Genomic DNA, 22,091 nt, shown 5'->3' on the forward strand with positions numbered 1-22,091 from the left:
AGACACCTGGTGGCAGGAACTTTACAGGGATTTATTCCGGCAAAAAGCAGGAACATTTTTAATGAAAGTGCATTACATTTTGGTCCAGAATCACATGCTCTATGATATGAGATTAAGAATACAGAATTAAAAAATATAAAAGGAGTAAAATACTGGTTCCCTTGCACAAGCCATTGCATGCCATATAAGAATCCTAAGCAGGTTCACTTGGAAGGATGATATACCCTCAATAGTTTATATTGTCTAGTCTGTGAGCTAGTATTCAAGCATTATGTCTGATGGGGCTGCAATACCAGAAACATCCACTAGACAAGAGTGGTGCTATTCCTTGGAGAAAAAAAAAATGCCCCGTTAAAATCTACCCCCTGCCCCACCATCTCAATCAAACAGACAACTACAAGACAGAGTCAATGAACCTTTATTGAGTCACCGCCATTGTTCTGGTATTGCCACATTGCCTGCAGTCATCTGGCGCCTTGTTATGTGCAGGTACAGTAATAAGACTGGATGGCATCGTTCCAGTTTCCAAAAAGTCCATTAGCGTAGTCCTTCAACTGGTAGGCCACCCCAGCATTAAAGGTACGGTTGTTGCCCAGCTTGCCGGATTTACTCCATACTTTCAGGGTGCAGCGATTTGCAACCACCAAGGATGAAATCCTTTTTCCCCATCCAAGTGGCATGTAAGGGAAGTCGTCTCCGGGCTTGCCATCAAGGAAGTCTCCACCACAGGACTGATCGAAGTACATATTACTGTGCTCAAACATACGGGCACAGAGCTTCTCCCCCGCGTCATTTACGAGACTGGATGCTGGGGGGCACTGGGCTAGAAGCCCCTCGAAGAAGAAAGGCAGCAGGAATAGAGAACAGAACAGCTTCATGGTAGCAGCAGACCTGAGCCTGACAAACCACCCATGGCTGACATTTAAATACTCACCTCTTGTTTGAGACGTCGCCAAGACTGGGGGTGTTATGGATGATATCCTGAATAATGCCACGTCATATATCTGGGAGAGCAAACACATGGAGTCTACATAGGGAGGGGATTCAGGTGCGCTCATTCCCACACAGTGTTTATCCCCAGGTGCTGCCTCTTGTGTTTGAGGATCTCAGTGCAGGTCAGAACCAAATCCTTGTCACAAAGATCACAGTGACAGGTCTTCTGTAGAGAGGTGACTGACGAAACCTTGGTGTCTCGGGCTTCACCCTCTTTTGGACAAGAAAAATTTACATTTTTGTCTAGAAATAGAATATTTTCTCCTTAAAGGTTTTATGATCAAAACCGGTTCAAAATTCGATTTAGGTTTATTTCTTAAAATATTCCAAAAATAGTGAAATAAAATAAAATATCCATCTCTAGGGACACCATAGGGGTTACAATATACAGTCTATACACTGCCCTTAAAGGGAGTCTATCATTTGAAAAACTTATTTTCAACTAAAGGCACATTGGAATGGCCTATAAAAAGGCTATTCTACTCCTAATTTTACTTCTTTGATTCTCCCTGCCGTTTCTTCGAAATTCGGTTTCTTCTGGTATGCTAATGAGGATCGCAGAGCACCGGAAGTGTCTCCCCTGCGGTCCTAGCCCCCCACACCCCCGTGTCATACCTTTCCACTGCCCCTTTCATGCTTGTGCTCCGTCCCCTCCTCCTCCGGTTCTCCGGAACTTGTGGCTTGCTCAGGCCTCTGACGCCGCTGTACCTTTCTAAAATCTCGGGCATGCACAATCGGCTCTGTCACTGTGGATTCGGGCAGAGACGATTGCGCATGCCTGATCGGCCATTTTGTAGTGGTGCTAAATGGGCATACTGAGCATACGAGAGCACTAAGTTCGAGTAGCAGACCATTAGAAAATGGCCGCTCAGCACAAAATACCCAAACCCACAATGGCAGAGCCGACTGCGCATGCCCGAGATTTTAGATGGGTACAGTGTGGCAGGGGCCTGAGCAAGGCACAAGTTCCGGAGAAGATGAGGAGGGGAAGGAGCACAAGCATGAAAGGGGTAGTGGACAGGTATGACGAGGGGGGTGCTTGGAGGGCTGGGGGGGACACTTCCGGATCTCCGCAATCCTCATTAGCATACCAGAAGAAACCAAACTTTGAAGAAATGATGCGTGAAGAATCTAAGAAGTAAAGTTAGGAGTAGAATAGCCTTCTTAAAGGCTATTCCAACGTGCCTTTAGTTGAAAATGAGTTTTTCATATGATAGACTCCTTTTAAAGGGGTTGTCCAGAACCTGAAAATAATCTACGATGGGTCATCAGTATCAGATGAGTCGGGGTCCAACACCCAGACTCCACACCAGTCCGCTGGAAGCAGCTCTGCTCCTCCTGAAGTCAATGGAAACTGGGCTGCAGTTCCCGACATTACCACTACAGTAGATGGAGCTCCGTATACAGCTTTCGTTCCATACAATGCAGCAATGGCACCAGACGTGCAGCCTTACTCACAGTCACTTGAATAGGAACAGAGATGCTTCCAGCAGCCAAAACGGCAGATTGGCATGGGGTGCGGGTGTCTAACCCTGACTGATCTGATATTAACAACTTATTCTATGGCTAGGGTGAGAGTCCCGGACAATGCCTTTGAATGCAAGCAGCAGGGGAAGGCTAGAAGATAAAGATGTATGAATACTTCCCTGCATCCTCCTTTATGTTCCTGCATTGGGCTGGTTGTCACTACTGCCATTCTCTTTGTAGACAGAGTGGCTGTAGCAGTGACATCTCACCGATAGGACCCATGAATAGGACTAAGCTGCAAACAGCAAATGTGACAGGTGAATGTGACATCACTGCCCTGCAAAGGGGAAGGGGCACTCCATGGCATGCAGGTCTCTTCATAGGTGAACTGTGGGGGATCCAGGTGTCAGACCCCACCAACAAAATACTGATTACCTACCCTCAGCGTAGATCATCAATAATAAACTTCCTTTTAGAAAACCCCTTAAAGCTAGGGTCCCACTTGGCATAAGTGTCACAGTTTGGCCCAAAAAAAAAGTGCTGTTTTACAGTCACCGCAAATTGGATGGGATGCTAGTGAATCCCATTCACACCTTGTGGCAAAGTACACGCAGCAGACATGCTGCAATTTCAAAGTCCGCAAAGGGAAATGCGTTGACGCCACATTGAAGATGACGCAGCGGATGAAGAAGAAGGCGGCACTTGGAGACACTTCTCTGGCAGCGGTGGGGATGCCCCCATCGCTGTTTGAACTCTGGGGCCCGCCCCCATCGCTGTGGGAGAACTTATTTGCATACCGGTAAAAACCGTTTTAATGGTAGAATCCCTTTAATAACGTGGATGAATGCAAATCCTAGAAAGCTTTTTTTTTTTTGTTGCAGATTTTGCTACATTTTTTGAGCCGCTTTCTTTATATTTCCCATTCCTTTTGAAGACACATTGGCTCAAAAAACACAAAGCAAAATATGCCAAAAATAAAAAAGGAGTTTTTCTGTAACATAGGGCCTTTAGCCTAAAGCATGCATGGAACTCTGAGTTCTGTACAGTTTGCACATAGATTTACTCTGCTTTGTATATATATTGCATTACTAACTCTAAGCTATAACCTGTATTATGTTGCAGAGCTGGACAGTTTTTGCGGCTCAGTCTCTCAGTTTGCAACTGATCTTGACTGGTTGATAAATGATCATAGGTTTGTTATCCTGCCATCTATTGCACAATGGCAAAAATGAAAAAAAAAAAAAAAAAAAAAAGTTTTTTAAAGGATGTGCCTTTTGCAATCTTTGTTAACTGTTTCCAATTGCAACCAATATAATTGTGATTCAGCTCAGACGTCACGTACTATAAGTAATGTAACGGTACTCAAATATCTATACACAATACAGGAATAAAATATTCCCCTGCATACTATTTTCTTTACATTTTGAAGGATGATATAAATCCAATACTTAAATTTATTTTGTCTTGTCCATCAGTTGTGTCCAGTCTTCACGGGGCTGCAATACCAGAAACAACCCACAGACAAGAGTGGTGCCATATTTGTCTAATGTAATGCTTAGAAACCTGTAATACCAACTATAAGCCAACAACACCCGCCGTTCCCCCTCCCCCGTACACACCCACCCACCGTCTCTGTTGGTAAACATGGCAGTAAATCAGATAACTACAAGAAAAAGTACAACGACCTTTATTGAGCCACTCTCATGTTCTGGCATTGTCCCATTGCACACAGTCATCTGGCGCCTTGTTATGTGCAGGTACAGTAATAAGACTGGATGGCATCGTTCCAGTCTCCAAAAAGTCCATTAGAGTAGTCCTTCAACTGATAGACCACCCCAGCGTTAAAGGTACGGTTGTTGCCCGACTTGCCGGATTTACTCCATACTTTCAGGGTGCAGCGGTTTGCAACCACCAAGGACGAAATCTTGTTTCCCCATCCAAGTGGCATGTAAGGGAAGTCGTCTCCAGGCTTGGCATCCAAGAAGTTACCGCCACAGGACTGATCGAAGTAAATATTGCTGTGTTCAAACATACGGGCGCAGAGCTTCTCCCCCGCGTCATTGACAAGATTGGATGCTGAGGGGCACCCGGCCAGAAGCCCCTCAAAGAAGAAAGGCAGCAGGAGCAGAGAGCAGAGCAGCTTCATGGTAGCAGCAGACCTGAGCCTGACAAACCACCGGCGTCTATACATTTAAATACTCAACTCTTGTTTGAGAAGCCGCCAAGGTTGCGGGTGATATGGAAGATATGCTGAGTAAGGTCACGTCACGTAATATCTGGGAGACAACATATGGAATCTATCTGAGGATTCAGGTGCACCCATTCCCACGCTGTGTTATTCCTAAGAGCTCAGGTGCTGCCTCTTGTGTTTGAGGATCTCAGTGGGGGTCAGAACCAAGTCCTTGTCACAAACATCACAGTGATAGGTCTTGTGCAGAGACGTGACTGAAGAAACCTTGGTATCCTCGTCCTCACCCTCTGTTGGAAATAAAAGAATAATATTCATCCTTAAAGGATATTAAGACAAAACCAGTCAATAACTGTTAAGAATAATTTCACAGGGGCTTATGTATACTTTTATGGAAGGCAATTAAAGGGGTTGTCCGGGATCATAAAATTATATGCATGCAACTGGGGAGGGCTAAAAAATGTAAATGCATCCATATTTAGCTGCATCCTCCCCTCCATTCCTGCACTGAGGCTGGACATCACCTCCACCATCCTGTTTGTGTACAGGGCAGCTGCAATGGTGACACCATGTTGACCCTGGCAGTCAGTCACCGCTCCTAGTTCCATACTGGCTGCAGCGAGTCCATCAACGTTACGTCACCAGAGCAGCTGATCTGTACACAAGCAAAGCGGAACATTAGAGAGCCCAGTGCAAAAACATAGCAAGGATGCAAGTAAGTATGAATGTATTTTTTTAACCTTCCTCTGCTGTACACATTTACTTTTATGATCCCTGACAACCCCGTTAAAGGCATTTTCTGTCCTCAAATGAATTTTTGATAACGACAGGACATCAGTATGTGATCTATGGGGATCCAAAATCCCAGACCCTGCATAGATCAGCTGTTCTGGCAGATTTAAGGTGCAGGAAGCTGCAGAAGGCAATGGGGAAGACATGCAGCACCCATAGTAAATTAAGATGAGCGGTGCTACAGATCTGTCCACTGTATAGTGGGGGTTCTGGGGAATAGGACTTGGACAAGAGCAAATTGCATGCACTCCCTATCCAATGCATGCCTCAGTAGCAGCAGATCTGTGACACCATACTGACACAGCGCGACCATCAGGGTGTCCATTACTGCTTTATGTTGGCCTTATATAGGACTGCATAAAAGTGGTGACAGATTCCTTCTAAGTTCACTGGAAGTTTCCGGAGAGGGTTAAGCTCTGGGATAGATTACGGCTGATCACAATGATATTTTAGTAAAACCATACAATTTACCATTACAAACAGTATCCAGAAGCCAGTGCTTAGAACTGTGACACAGGGGGCCACGCAGTGGCTCAGTGGTTAGCACTGCAGCCTTGCAGTGCTGGAGTCCTCAGTTTAAATCCTGCCAAGGGCAAAAAACCATCTGCAAGGAGTTTGTATGTTCTCCCTGTGTTTGCATGGATTTCCATCCCATACTCCAAAAATATACTGATAGGAAAAAATGTACATTGTGAGCCCTAAGTGGGGCTCACAATCTACATTAAAAAAAAAAAAGAACTGTGACACATTTCATGTGCGGTATAATCCTATGGATGGCTGTAACATGTAACATACCCTGAGAAGTCCCCTCCTCCACACAGCTGTTCTGGTGAGCCATACGTTCCATAGGGGTAAATGGCATGTATAGACCACAGCGAGGACAGGTCCAGAATGTGCGCAGACAGTCACTGTAGAAATCAGTGTCACCCTGAGGACAAGAAACACATTATTACACATTATATGACACAAGTGCACAGTAATGCGGCGTATACATGTGCACAGAGACTAACTCTGAAGCTCCTGAGCAGAGCTGGAGATTAGTGGAAATTTCTAGGTAACAAGTTTGACAGTGGTTCCCATCCCAGTTCTGGGACCCATGCCAATTTACAGCACCTCCCTTAGAGAGCCACATGCATGCTTGACCAGCTTATATAGTTAGATAAGACTGTGGAGGACCATTAGGGGAGCCGGCTTTACTAGCGGTGGGAACTGAGCTGGACATACATTACCCAAATAAATAGTGACCTCTGGGAACATGACAAGAATACTGGTCCCCATAGCAAACATTTGAAAGGCCATGTAGCTCTCAGTATAGGGCGGGCAATGGAGATCACAAGGATGCAGAGAGGATGCACAATATCGGACATGCAGGACTTCGTGTCCGGGTAAAAAAACGGTTTTGCCGCGGACAGGCTTAAAACGCTCACGGGCGGTCACTTTGCAAACCCATTCAAGTGAACGGGTTTGAAAGCTGACTGCCGGGTTTCCGTCTCATGTCCAGTATCTCGGGGCAGAAGACGGAAACAGTCAGGATTGCCTAAAGCGGGCATGGGCGCAGGCGTGAACCCGCCCTAAAAAAGTAATGCACACTTGGAAGGGTTTAGCCAACCTACCCGCAAACAATTATATGTCAAGAAGGTTGTTACGCTGTATCCTCCTTTCACAGGGTCCGGCTTCATCTCTTCAGTGCTGAACAAACCCATTACGCTATGACTGTCGGTGACTGTCTGAGGACCCACATAAAGGTTCTGGGCTTCTAGAACTGCAAGACGCCTCATACTGTACATTACCTGCAGGGGTACAAGACATAAACTGTAATGGGTCACAGTAAAATGCAGAGCTTACACCACAAGTAAGTAAAATGCAAGCAGTAAAGTCAGACTTTTCCACTCAACTATACTGAAGGGTACCTATCTTTTGGAATGTCTTAAAGACATATCTGATATTTTGAAGTTCCAGGTGCTGATATGAAGGGGCAGATGCACTTAGCTGTGCCCCGTGCACCTTTGTATCCAATCCTTGGAAGGAGGTGTATGAATTCACACAAAGTCTATGAGTCCATGCACCTGTTGCATGTCACCCAAGAAGATGTGGGCAGAAACATTTATTAACTAAGGAATTAAGTTCAGCTCATTGCTTCTGCCCCTTTATTTTAATAGTTTTGGGTGGTCTGAGCACCTGGACCCCCCTCCCCTCGCCAAACAACTACTGCTGAATCTATGTGCAAACACGTGAGTGGCTGAGAAAGTCTGTATCGGCCGTCTGCTCCCACTTTCATATGGCTCAGGGTAACAATGGGGCACAGGGGACCACCGTAAAGTACAATTTAACCATAAAGTATATGAATGATGTCACTGCTCCACGGCCATTGATTGATCTAAACAGTAACGGGCTGTGGGATTTCCAGTGAGGAGGGTTGAATGGGCTCCTTTCGTGGCCTCCATGGGGGTTTGTCAAATTCATGGACAACCCCTTTAATAACTCTAAGATAGGAAATGTCTGCTGAACATTGTAAGTAGAATCTATCAGATCGCAGCTCACCTCTGAGCGCACAAAATCCACGAGCCGTCGTCCTAAATCATCAATCTCTCGTTTCCTCTGCCGACTGTCGTCCTCATCGAGGCCTTTCCTTTTAGATGTGTTCTCCAGTCGGGAGCGCAGGACTTTCTCCCAAGCCAGTCGCACACGCACAGCCTCAGAGATGAGATGAAGGGCTCCTTCAGTGTCTTCCACATTTAGCTCTATCCAGCCATCACACACAATGCGACCGCAGTCAGCATTAGTGTCCAAGGAGCGGGCCAACAGTAGAAGACCCTGAAGACAATATTAACAAACAGGTTAATATTTGTACTACTTAGTCCCCCTGTATATAGCCATCTTAGCACCTGCTACTTCTGCTATTTACACTCATTTCTATGACCCTTAAAGAGGATCTTTCACCACCTCCAGTTCTTTACTTAATAGCTGTCAATCCACTGATTCTGGCGCAGTTGGAATTTTTTCTCTAGCCCCCACCATTCCTGAGTAACTTGTGCTGTTAGTTTTGGTGCCTGATTTTCTTTTTAGTCTCTGCACTGTCAGGAAGGCGGTGTCAGGCAGGAGCTGACAAGGGGTGGGATTTTGTGCTCTGACACTGGCTGCCTCTGAATCACGCCCCCTGCCTGACACTGTCATTCTGACATTACTGAGCACCAAAACTAACTGCACTTGTTACTGAGGAACGCTGGAGGCTAGAGAAAAAATTCCAACTCTGCTGATATCAGTGGAGAGGTGGCGATCAACAGATGCTAAGAACTAGAATTGGTGGAGGTGGTGAAACGTCCTCTATAAGGAGATTCTTCCACAAAAGACATGTATCCATAGGGTATGTCATAAATGAAAGTTTGAGCTCTGGGACCCACACCTATCTCTAAAATGAGCTACCCCAGCCTCCGTGCCCTGATACTTAACCAACATGGGTTAGACCAGGGGTAGGGAACATACGGCTCTCCAGCTGTTGCAAAACTACAACTCCCAGCATGCATACTGGCTCTGCTGTTCTGGAAACTCCCATGGAAGTGAATGGAGCATGCTGGGAGTTGTAGTTTCACAGCAGCTGGAGAGCCAAAGGTTCCCTACCCCTGGGTTAGAGAAACAGCATTTTAGATATGCCATACACTTATTTTAAGGGAATACCCCAGCCAAACAATGTTCCCCCAACTTCACATATACAACACATGCATGCTCCATCTGGCCATATGTACATGTTTTGTCTTTAGGGAAAATGGAGTGATCTGCTGCCAGGCTCCCCTCTGCATCCACGACAAAAGGTGGGAGTGGGAGAGTCGGCACAACTCCATACTCCCAATATAGTTCGCTGGTCCCACTGAAACCTTTGTGTTTGGCTATGTGTACGGGTCCCTTTACAGCCATGAGGGGTGCATCTGCTTCACTCATTGGTTGGCTAGGTTTTTTCCCAAAAATCAAATGCAGATCGGGCAATAATAAAATGACTAGATAAATAGAAGAGCGCCCCCTGTTTAGTAGTCTCACCTGCAGAGCTGGCAATCTTACACAGTTCACCAGATATGGTTTGTTTGTCTCCAGGAGTGAGACAAACCCCACAATTTGGTGCTTGCTGCTGCTCCCCTTGTTCTTTGCGTCTAAGGGAAGAAAACAGATTCATACATTACATGTCTGGGTACCCTGACGTTCAGATGGATACGATTGCAAAGAGATATATATCACAAAAAACAAGGTTCATGTCCCCCACTCCTTGAGAAAGGGACTCTGTAGCTCCTCTAAGTATCTGACAGCTGGCACCCCATACATTCATTTCTTCAACCATGTCTATAACACTTCACCAGCCCTCCAAAAATTTTAACCCCTCACTCATTGCAACGACCTCACTAACAATAAGCAACAGGCAATAGCGTTTTCTTTATGTGTCTCCCTGATCTCTGTCTCAGGACACAAGACGTCTTATTATAATTCTTTCTTTCTCTTTTGCTCTCTCCGTTTTAGTGTAGTCTATAAAATTCTTCATAAAATGTATAAAATTGTATAGAAACAAAAAAAACGTACCATTTGGAGCGGCCAGTTCTCTTTCACTTTCTACTTGGAGAAGGTCGGGGTTACTAGAGAAGACTGAGGTTGGGTGTAGGACAATACCCTGCTTAGTCCTTGTGTGAAAAACCTGCGACAAGATAAGAAACCAGCGGAATCCACATCAAAATGACAATAATGTCTTGTACGATTTTCATCATATGTTATATATATTTTCAGGATTGTATTTTGTATTATACATTACATTGTAACTATATTATTAGATCTAAATGTAAAAACTGATGTTACACAAGTAAATTCATTTAATGATTGAATGTTCTTTACAGGACCAGAAGAATGAGGAAGATGCAGCCCCTTCACTGAAGAACCCAGCACAGCGCCGCCCGTGTGTATGTGACTGTAAGCGGTATTACAGCTCAGTCTCACATTAGGATTTGCTATGACTGAGTTGCAATATTCAGATCTAACTGCAAGAAAGAAAGCCGAATGAAAGGATTACAAAGCTTGGTAGAGCAAACCACAGATTCTTCACTGCCTTAAAGAGGATGTGGCATTACAGACACTTATCCCATATCAACTAGATCACTGTCAGAAGTGTCAGATCACTAGGGGTCCAACCATTCAGACTCCCAGAAATCAAGAGAACAAGGGCCCAAAAGCCCCCTAAATCCCCTCAGTGACTGAAGCGCCACTGCACCTGCATGAACTTGAGCAGGTGTGCAATCTCCAGAAACTCCATAGAAGTGAATGGAACGCTGGTCACACAAGTGCAATGGTGCTTCATTCACTGTCAGAATCATTTGATCCCCATTCTACTGATCGGTGAGGGCCCCGACATTCAGATTTCCAGCAATCTGTAACTTATCACTGCTAAGTCTCAGTAGTGGCACAACCCTTTAACTACAACAGAGCTGCCTATATCTGAATGGCTCTACTCCTTCACTTGAAGCAAACACATAGTTTAGCTGCAGTACCAGACATAGCCATACAGAAAAGGTGGCACTGTGCTAGTTTCTAGTGATCAGGTTAATATTACTTATCCCAAGACGCATAATAAAACAGAAGAGACATCTTTTTATTACCATCTGAGACATTTATGCTGTATCTAAAGCCATGAATGTCTGACAGGTACTGGTATTACTTCCACAACTCATATATATCAGGTTCCCATCCGTTCCATATTCACACTGCAGAAAAAGTGACATAATTCATGCAGCTCACAAGGCACAATGACTGTAACCAAATGGGTGCAAGTCGCACAGAATGATAGTTGTGTACCTTTGTATTAATACACGCATGTCAGTCTGTCCGCGTGCAAATTACAATGGACTCGTTTTATTATTATTATTATTTGTATTAATTTTATATTAGTCCAGTATTACAAAATTTCATTTTGTAGCTCCCATCATGTCAGAAAGTACCAACCTGATCAGAATCTTTGCGGCAGCTGTTGAAGTTGTCTGGAAGTGCCAGCTGTGGGTACAGGCCATGGCACACGATAAGTTTCAGCAAGGATAGCTGTTTTGTAGACAACACCTCGCCTGCACCGGACACTTCTCGTAGCTCATCCACATTGTGACGGAGTTTAAACTTCACATCCTGCAAAAACGTATTAAGATGTTACTGGCCACAAGAATCGTAAGGTGTGCGGAGTCTCCTTTCGGAGTCTGCTTTTGCGGTGCAGAGAGTTACAGACTAAGTATGCTTTAATATTGGGAACTCTGCAAAATCTAATTTTGTCTGTAACTGAACCCCACGATTTGTAAAGTGCTGTATGTATTACTATTAATAACGAACACTTGCCCTAGCGCCACCTTTTGGAAGGTCGCTCCCTATACATCAATGCCTAGTTTTCTAGAAACCTGGTGAAATGGATCTGGGATTAAAGCAAAACCAGAATATCTCCTCCTGGTTTAACTTTAATCTCAGATCTTGTCACCAGGTTTCTAGAAAACCAGGCATTGATCTATAGGGACCTACCTTCCAAAAGGTGGTGCTAGAGCAAGTTTTCATTTTTCACCAAGAACTTAATTGCATATTCTTTGACCACAAGGAACCACTGACATTACTAAAGAATTATCTACAGCCGCAGACCCAGAGAACCTGCTGCAATATGTGTTGTTATGGTCTGACCGCCAAGTCAAGCCAAGGTAGGTGAGGTTATACTACTGATCACACACCTGGATGTCTACATTGTCCTTCTTTTCTTTATTAGACCTTTCATCTTCATCACTGGAAGAGCCCATATCATGGTCATGGAGTTTGAGTACTTTTCGCTTGCGTTTTTCTGATCTTTCATGTTCCCTCTTCAGTTGATGTAGCTCTTTGCGTTCCTTGTGCTGTCGTTGGCGGCTGTAACGGTCCAGTACTTGAGTCGTTGTGTCATTTAGCATCCCATGATCCTTCAGCAGACTCTGGAAAGAGGGGACAAGCCAAAAACACAATCAGGGGAACAAATTGCTGTCAGGATCTACTGCGCCCCTTACAAAGTGTTACATCTTCATACAACTCACTTTGAATTGCCGTCGGAGATTTGTCATCTCGTACAACCTTTGTTCTTCCAGTCCTCGTCGACGGCACCACTTCCTGGAGTTACTGGAGCGACTTGATTTAATCTGATTTGCAAAATGGCAGAAAAGACATAAAACTGTTACTCCAAAAGAATCAGCACATAAGGCAAAGAACCAAGTGTACATAAGGGGCTTTCAACAAACTTTATTACCAACAATTATAACAAACTCTGTACTGTATCCTATGAGAAATAAATGCTTCATTCTCCTCTGTTCATGTAGTTTCCCTGCTCCCCGCCCTCTGCTAAACTGACTTTCACTCGTTAAATCTCTGCGACATCCATCCTGAGACAGATTTCAAAACACATCACTCAGATTATATATAAGAATCTATGAAGAGCAGAGATTTTAAAAGTGAAAGTCGGTTCAGAAGAGAAGGGAAACAACATGAACTGCTGAGAACGAAACATTAATTTCTCATACGTTACATAAGTATAAGCGAAGACCTAAGGGTGCATCCAGCTTCGTACGTGCGTGTGGCGGAGTAGGGTGCACGGATCCCTGACAAAATTTGTTGGCATCAAGTAGAGTATCATTTGCTATCAGACCGGATTCTCGGCAGCAGTGAGATATATATTTTTATATTAAGGAATATATTATAATTCATCCTTGCACTTAAGGGCTTGTTGAATCCTTGCAAGGTGTCCAACAGTCTATAGGGGCAAACTTAGAGCTATTTGCACTAAACACATAACTCATAACTAGAGATAAGCAAGTAGTATTCGATCGAATACCTTGCCACTATAGGTATGCGTGTAAGCGGCCGAACACCAAGGGGTTAAGCACATCGAATATTCAATGCGCTTAACCCTATGGTGTTCGGCCGCTTACACGCATACCTATGGCGGCGAGGTACTCATCTCTACTCATAACATATACTGTTTTGTACCATACACATCACAAAGAGAGAGATGGTTATACAGAGGATTTTCCTCTACTTATTATGAGCTGAGCTGCAAACTACAGACAGAGCTTATGTAGAGGTAAACTGCTATATAATGCAAAGCTGGAGTCATATAATGGCCAAGATACAGGGTTACTTTTTATACACACATGAACATGGCAGATCATTCTGGAAAGTCAAATGAAATAACATGTTAGCGTGTCTGAGTAGTGTACATATGAGCCATATATAGTGAAATATCTAATCTACATCTAGACCCTATTACTAAGTATAATATTGGTTCGATTTGTCCCTATTTCGCATCAAGTCATAGTCATGTGATCCTGTGAGAAGAGTCTCGTGTCGCCACATATCTCCCAGATCTTCGCAGAGGTTAAAATCTCCATATACAACAGTAACCAACAGTTCTTCCATTACACAGAGTTTCTCAGATAGATAGTATTACGGCAAATAACAAATATCTGATAAAATAGAATATGAATCTATTTAAGGCCTGACTCAAACCGATAACCGCCTTTACTTGCTTCCGGAGTCAGAATACCCTTATCTTATCCTATTAGCTTATCAGTATCTAAACCACAACTGTGACATGTGACATACAGCAAATGGGTAAAAGAAATGGGCAAGAAAAAACAGATTCATAAATGAAGGATTTGTACAGTGATGCGGAATATGTTGGCGCTATAAAAGGACAATTATAATAAATGCTCATCTATTACTTGTCGTCAGAAGGTAGCGCAGGCATTTATGGCGTTGACTGCTTCATACTAATACACTGAGTGGATATCTACACATTGCCAGTGGCACAGTATAGGGAGCGTCTTGGACCACTTCCAACTCCTAGTCTGCTATAGCCGGGACCATAGCTACAATTATAAGACGCTATTCAGCCATAATATACATTTTCCACGTGTAAAACTGCTTGAAGCTGAGCCTGAGATGACATATTTCAGAAACGCAGACTCAGGCTATGGATAATAGTTAGGGGGTGACGTTCCTTACTGCCCAGCGAGGATGTAAGGTGATATCACTGCCGAAACTAACGGTATGGATATCTGCAGGACCCCAGTGTATACTGGCAAAGCTGACATGGCACTGAATTCAGCACACCGTCAGATTTCTAGCGGTATATAATACCGCCCATCTCCAAAGACATGAAATTTCCTCTTTAAAGGGGTTTTCCAGCCCCAAATGCATGTTTGAGAATAAGTCACCAGTATGTGATGTCTGGGGGTTTGACTACCGGGCACTGGAGGCTGCTGCAATGGATGGGGAGCGGAGTCTGTCCCTATTGAAGTAATAAGGAGCAGTGCTGCTATTCCGTAATGCCACCACTATGCGCGGCTTCGGATCCTCGTTCACTGCAGTAGCTTCCCGTATCCAGAGCATGCATGTTGGAGGATCTGAGTGAGATATGGGTGACAAGACCGCCTTCTCTTAGCACGATTCCAGCTTTTGCAATGCAGAGATAAGAAAACTAAATAAATCCACTGCATCATGAAACAAAACAGCTTGTTATTAACCCATTAAGTAGGCAATGCATTGCAATATGTAAATTTAGACCATGAAATCTCCTCTTTTCTACGACTGGCTAAAGTGTCCTATCTGCCGCTCACCTGTATCCATTCATTGAAAACATTGAGCAACGTGAAGGGGTCTCCGTGGTCACTCTCTAGGGGCTTCCGTGCAGTGGAGCACTCTGGGTTGTTAGTAGCGCTCCGGACAAAGGGTGACTGGACACTGAGGGCCGCAGCAATTGTCAAGATTGGCTCAACCAGGCTAAATAATGAACCCAATATCAACATCTTTCCTGAAAAGCAACACGGAAAAAAGAAATAAAAGGTTTGTCAGGAATACTTCAAGATCAGAGCAGTTTACCAAAGGATAAAAAAGGTTTTTTTTTCAGGACTGATCAATGAGGCCCCTGCTGATCAGATATTTAAAGAGACCGCAGCATTTGGGTGAGTATTGCAGTCTATTCACTGAATATCAAGTGCAGCGCCATACATTGGGTAGGATTTGTGTTTGGTATTGCAGTTCAGCCCCATTTACTTGAATGGAACTGGGCTGCAGATGTACCAGGTGACCGATGAAGCATCATCAAAAGAAAGGGGTTGCATGCTCCATGGCTGATCTGTAGGTGTCCTGGGTGTAAGACCAGTTCAGTCCTGGAAACCCTTTTAAAGGCATTGCCCATTGCTCTTTTCCTGTAATAGCGCCTCCTTTACCCATTGTCTTTGTCTAGTATTGCAGCTCAGCCGCAGCTATGGACAAAAGTGGTGCAGTTTCTGGAATAAGACCCTTGCTTTTCTGACCCTGAGCCCCTCCAACTTTAGGCCTTACCAATAACAACATCCACTGGTAGCTGTGCCAGCAGATTCCCAATGGGTGTGAGCTCTTCGCTGCCATCTAATGCACCCTGGTCACGCAAGTAGAATATGGCCGTCTCAATGCTTGACATGGGTGGCTGCTCAATGAAAGGAAAGGTTCGTGGATCTCCTAGACCCATGCTCTTCATCTGACAGTAACAAAAATATACAGTTTAGTCAACTTATAATGTAAGGAACAATTACTAATTGCAGTAACAATATACGTACTTGCAAGACTAAGGCATCCAAGGCGACACGCTGAATTTCCGGAACAGGGTACGGGGCAAAAGCATCATAATCTGACTCTCCATAGAGGCGATAACAAACACCTGGGCCCGTCCGACCAGCTCGGCCTTTCCTCTGCTCAGCACTTGCGCGGCTAATCCAAAACTCCTGAAGTCGCTGCATCTTTGCTTTGGGGTCAAAACTCATCTCTTTGACCTTCCCTGCAGCGATATGGCAAAACATTCGGAATGGGTGAGGTTGGCAGTGATGGTATAAGGCCCCATGCACAGGACTGTATTTATGATCTGTGTGCTATCTCTTATTATGGATTCATATCAGATACTTCACATTCATTTCTATGGCCAATATTTAGTACAGACCCATATGGAGGCTCTGGGACAGAAAAGGGTAATATGAATTCTGGAGCAAAACCCTTACCTGAGTCAAGTACAAATCTCACACCATCAATAGTCACGGAAGTCTCAGCAATGTTGGTGGAAATGATACATTTTCGGACACCGGGTGGAGCCAAGTCAAATACCTGTGTTATGGCCGTAACAAGAAGGCACGGTTAGGAATTAGAACTTAATATGGAGTCAGTTCATGCTACACATAATATCACATTCCTGACTGTGTTCTAATTAGTGATATCTCTAATTATTTTACAGCTAGCACTTCAATCTTGACAGCTGAGAATCTCAACAATTTTCTAGTATAAAACAGCCCTACCTACTGCAATGAGTACACCGTCCCCCTGGCAATGCTTAGTTACAGTATTACTCATGGGAACGTTGTAGTCTGCTTTCTATTAAAAGGAAGTTTGATTACACAATAGCAAATCAAAATAAAAATAAAATCTGAATGAAACTTTAAGAGGAGATGTGATAAACCTATATACAAATATAAATGGCCCATACAAAAAATATAGGGAAAAGTTGTTTGTGTAATATCCCGTCAAAAGACAAAGGGGGTGCTCTCTCCTTCTGGAGAAAAAAAAGGTTTAATCTTAAGAGCAGACAATGCATGAATTTGTGGAATAGCCTACCCCAGGAGTTGGATCTATACTGTAAGGATTGTGAATCTGTGGAGTAGCCTAAACGAAGGGCCGGTTCTATACAGTAAGGATTGTGAATCTAAGGAAAAGCCTAACCCAGGAGCTGGATCTATACTGTAAGGATTGTGAATCTGTGGAGTAGCCTAAACGAAGGGCCGGTTCTATACAGTAAGGATTGTGAATCTAAGGAAAAGCCTAACCCAGGAGCTGGGTCTATACTGTAAGGATTGTGAATCTGTGGAGTAACCTAAACTAAGGGCTGGTTCTATACTGTAAGGATTGTGAATCTATGGAAAAGCCTACCCCAGGAGCTGGATCTATACTGTAAGGATTGTGAATCTGTGGAGTAGCCTACCCCAGGAGCTGGGTCTATACTGTAAGGATTGTGAATCTAAGGAAAAGCCTAACCCAGGAGCTGGGTCTATACTGTAAGGATTGTGAATCTGTGGAATAGCCTACCCCAGGAGTTGGATCTATACTGTAAGGATTGTGAATCTGTGGAATAGCCTACCCCAGGAGTTGGATCTATACTTTAAGGACTGTGACTCTGTGGAGTAGCCTAAACTAAGGGCCGGTTCTATACTGTAAGGACTGTGAATCTATGGAAATGCCTAACCCAGGAGCTGGGTCTATACTGTAAGGATTGTGAATCTGTGGAGTAGCCTAAACTGTGAATCTATGGAAAAGCCTAACCCAGGAGCTGGGTCTATACTGTAAGGACTATGAATCTGGAATAGCCTATCCCAGGATCTGGTTACAGCAGCCACAGCTTACAGCTTCAGTCATTGATGCTTATGGAAATGTATAGAATGTCATGTTCTTTCCCAACCCTTGGTTGAACCCGATGGATATATGTATTTACTCAATCGTTCTAACCACGTAACTGGTAGAACTTATACGTACAATGAAATCTCCACAAAGCTCACAGAAGAATACAAGAAATCCTTTCCCAATATACCTTGTCTTGTTCTGCAATGGACAGCGTACTGTGTAATGGCAGTACAATCCAGCGCTGGGTATGGGTGGCGTACACTTGCACTGCTTCCTGCACGCTGCTGATTTCAGTCACCCCACTGAGAAATATAAGCAAATCCCCTCGCTCATCTACAGGATACTTATGGTCAATGGCTTGCAGTACTCGCAGGTAAGGTCTGGGGTCCAGCTTCTCTGACTTGGATCCTGTTTCCTCCTGGGGAATTGGTTGGTAGATCACCTGGGACATACAATTTAGCAAAATCAAAGAGTGTCTTGCATTGAACAGGAGATATATCTGGTTAACCCCTTAACAACTGACACAAGGTCTTTTGACATCAGAAAGTGCAGGCCCTGGTGCAAGGAATTTAATGTCACTGAATAAAATCAAGGCAATAGTAAGTATAGTGGCGTTCCATTCACAAGACTAACACTTAACCACTATCAGGACAACCCACTTAAGGAAGCCCAATGATTAGGACTGTACTGTATGTACTACCTGTATAGGATAAAGTCTCCCAGGAACTTGGAGGACCGGAGCCTGGTCAAAGTATTCAGAGAAGAGCTTGATGTTTATGGTGGCTGACATAAGAATGACCTTCAGGTCACTTCGCAAAGCAAGCAGCTGACGTAAAACACCTAGCAGGAAGTCGCTGTGAAGATGTCTTTCATGGACTTCATCTACAATAAGAACCTGATACTGAGGAACCTCGGGGTCTCTCTGAATCTGTCGTAGTAACAGACCTTCTGTCAGAAACACAATTTTTGTGGCTAGTGAACGGCTGCTCTCAAAGCGGATCTGGTACCCGACCTGATGGAAAATACAAAAGTATATGTCAGGGTTCTGTTATAAATTTGCTATTGGCTTCCACATCTGAATACCATCTCCTACCTTTGATCCATATTGGTTCAAGCTCTCAAACCCCACTCGCTTTGCTAATGAAATACAAGCAATTCGACGAGGCTGGGTACAAGCTATATGCCCAAATCCTGCTGCCAACAAGTACTGAGGGACCTGAGTAGACTTTCCACATCCAGTGTCCCCAGCAACCACCACAACCTGGTGATCTCTAACCATTCGGACTATTTTCTCTCTGTACTGGAAGATGGGTAAGCTTGACCTCTCCTTCCTTAGCTTGGCCAACTTCCCAAAACTCTGCCTCTGGCTGAAGTCCAGATAATGGAGAACAGCTTGCTTAAATTCATGTAGCTTCTCCTTAGGTACACCTCTGACATCTCTGGATTTACGCCCCTTGTCCTGATGTCCATGCAGAATTTTTTCAATGTCTCTGCTCAGAACAATGGACTGGTTGATACGATACCTTGGATCATATTCCTTGGGAAGGTCCATAAGATCGTGCCTTTGTCCTTTTTCACGATCACTCTCATTTGTTTTAGGGTTTCGTTTTTGAAGACTTTGAAATCTTTGGAAACGTTCAAAAAAGGCCCAAAACTCTTTGCTTTCTTCTGAATTGGCTTTGATGTATCCATGAGAATCAAAGAATAGATCTTCAAGAAGTGTGCGAGTACGTGGGCTATTCCAGTCCCAGTGATCACTTGATCCGTCACGCTCCATGTCACCAATTCATCTCATCTAAGTTAAGAAATGATGAATTAAGCCAAGCTGTAAAAAAAAGGGAAAAAAAAAGGAAAATATCTATATAAAAAAAATTCACACTACGTAACGCCAGCGTGTATCACAGCCGTACACGCCGGCGTTACAGCAGGGCTGTCGGACACTTCCAATTCATTTCTATGGGAGCCGGCATACGAGCGCTCCCCACAGAAATGAATGGGCTGCTTCTTTCACTGCGAGCAGTCCCATTGAAGTGAATGGGAAGTGCCGGCGTGTACGGCTCGGCATGAGTAGAGCTTACCGTACACGCCGGCACTTCCCATTCACTTCAATGGGACTGCTCGTACTGAAAGAAGCAGCCCATTCATTTCTATGGGGAGCGCTTGTATGCCGGCTCCCATAGAAATGAATGGAGCTGCTTTATACGCCGCTTATTCTGAACGTGTTTTACGTTCAGAATAAGCTTCAGTATACGTAGTGTGAATGCACCCTAAGATACATGACAATGGTATAAGGATACAAACCATAACATTCAAGTGTATTGCCACATACTAATACAGAAAAACTTACTGTTCTGAAACGTACCTCCGACTATACAACTTTTCATAAATGAATAGCAAAGGTGAATACAAGAAACTTTCTGTAGGACAACCCCTTTAAAAATAAGCACAAAAAATTATCTAACTATAGAATCTGTTAATATCCAGAATGTACCAAATGATGAAATAATATACAGGTTGGATCTCTAAAAACCATTTAGGAACCAGGCAGATATTTTTTACACTAAGGTAGTAAGGCTAGGTTTACCTCTGCAGATTCTGTCTAAAATCAGCAAAGAGAAAAGGCCTGCACGGACGACTTTTCTCTCTGATACTGGTTTCAGTATTCAACCGGAGGAAACCTGACGGACACTCAGTGGACCCTATTATAGTCCATAGGGTCCTTGGGTACAGTGGTCCCTTGACTTTCGAGGGTCCGACCTTCGCGGAAGGGCTATACTACGGGTTTTAATATTAATAGTAATGGAAGGATACTCCATTGTTTTTTTGAACCCCACAGGTTTTCCCACGGCCGCTCATCAATATCATCAGAAAAGTTTTGTGTATCTTCTTCAATGGTGAGTACCCATATCATTTCATATACTGTACTGTACGTAGACTATTTTGGATATGAACAGTATTGCAGGCGGCCTTGGAACACATCCCCCACGAAAGTCAAGGGACCACTGTAACCAGTTTTTTAGCAGACGGGCTCTCAGTCTTTTGGGTCCCCATGCGAACCAGACCAATAGAAAGAAAAATGCTAGTGTGAATCAAGTGTAAGTTTATTCATGTACATCTATTCCCCAGATAAAAATTAAGGACATTTAGGAAGTAGGGAGGACATAGTAGGGACTGCCCTGCCAAGAGGGAGACACTTGAGGTGTGTCATGGATCTAGTAGGTGGCGCTGCCTTGGCTCTGGAAGTAGTAGCGGTGTCACACGTGTAACACACCTGGAGCCTCAGCATTTTAGGGTGTTGCAATGTCGAAGTAGAGGCTCTCCTATATGCAACACCAACCTGCATGTTTTAATGTAACTTTTTAACAGGGGGCGGTCACAGGAGACAGCGCTACCTGCATGATCCACAACACCTGATTATATCCCCTCCATTCTAGCATCTACCATGGATGCACACAGCAAAGACTGCAGAATAATACTGTATACGATGCTGTAAACCCATATAACCCCTGTACAGGCATTTCAGTACCACATGCAGAACCAACTCACAATGCGGTGCTAAATAAGCGGCAACATTGCAAACAGACACTAATGGCGGTGTTCATCACTTGCATTAAATATATGGAACCGGTAGGTCAGTCTTTCCTACAACATATACATGTGGAGCTCCAACAATTACATCTAAAGTGATCTTCCTAATATTACTGCACCCCAGACCATCACCTCCAGCCCAGCACCCCACTAAGAGGAGCAGAAGCAATAACTCCACTGTCTGCATCACATTATTTACCTGTGCACATGCAATCCTCAAAAATCCTACATACTTCCGGGTTTGCGTTCCATAGCTTCACTTTACCAAAATGAGGCTTGAATAGTGACGTCATTAACGAGACCGCGTTCACAATCACAGTCCGGCCGGGAACCAGTTACGTGAGCTCTAGTTCCGGCTCCTTTCCTAGACACGTCTTTCTGGCGTAACCTCGTAGTAGTAGATAGTGTACAGAGCAGGATGTTATCAGAGTCCTTCCTAAATAAAGCAGTTTGAGAATGGTTGCGTCTAGAATGGAGTTGTTCCTGGTAAGGACCTCTCTTCAGCAACTCCAATCTAGTCACCTCACTAGTGAACGGGCTAGAATGGAGTTACTGTAGGGAGGACCTACTAGAATCAACTCCAATCTAGACAATTCACTAGTGAGGTGACTAGATTGGAGTCGCT

At 44.1% G+C, this 22,091-nt stretch overlaps 1 protein-coding gene and 2 pseudogenes across 1 annotated transcript; all 3 read right to left on the reverse strand.

Moving 5' to 3' along the window:
• Positions 1-479: 479 nt before the first annotated feature.
• On the reverse strand, positions 480-878 carry LOC142185492 (syncollin pseudogene; annotated as a pseudogene).
• A 3,329-nt stretch (positions 879-4,207) lies between these two features.
• On the reverse strand, positions 4,208-4,606 carry LOC142185493 (syncollin pseudogene; annotated as a pseudogene).
• On the reverse strand, positions 4,485-21,710 carry DHX34 (DExH-box helicase 34). The gene is made up of 17 exons (XM_075258914.1): positions 21,700-21,710; positions 18,972-19,703; positions 18,579-18,890; positions 18,066-18,320; positions 16,492-16,594; positions 16,057-16,274; positions 15,803-15,977; positions 15,076-15,269; positions 12,499-12,600; positions 12,166-12,399; positions 11,411-11,584; positions 10,004-10,115; positions 9,473-9,582; positions 7,982-8,254; positions 7,054-7,230; positions 6,236-6,368; positions 4,485-4,938 (listed from the first exon to the last, which is right to left on the reverse strand). Exons 2-17 carry the CDS (start codon positions 19,653-19,655, stop codon positions 4,802-4,804), a joined length of 3,393 nt encoding a protein of 1,130 aa, XP_075115015.1. The 5' UTR covers positions 19,656-19,703; positions 21,700-21,710; the 3' UTR covers positions 4,485-4,801.
• Positions 21,711-22,091: the final 381 nt, after the last annotated feature.

This window comes from Leptodactylus fuscus, chromosome 11, assembly GCF_031893055.1.
Source record: "Leptodactylus fuscus isolate aLepFus1 chromosome 11, aLepFus1.hap2, whole genome shotgun sequence".
In the NCBI taxonomy this organism is placed as follows: Eukaryota; Metazoa; Chordata; class Amphibia; order Anura; family Leptodactylidae; genus Leptodactylus; species Leptodactylus fuscus.

Excerpts from the sequence above, each read along its gene's own strand:
- DHX34 (XM_075258914.1), bottom strand. The coding sequence starts at position 19,655 with ATGGAGCGTGACGGATCAAGTGATCACTGGGACTGGAATAGCCCACGT. Across the intron at positions 16,595-18,065 it reads CCATTGCAGAACAAGACAAG|GTATTTGACTTGGCTCCACC; the intron begins GTATATTGGGAA and ends GCCATAACACAG. Across the intron at positions 8,255-9,472 it reads TAAGATTGCCAGCTCTGCAG|GGTCTTCTACTGTTGGCCCG; the intron begins GTGAGACTACTA and ends TATTGTCTTCAG.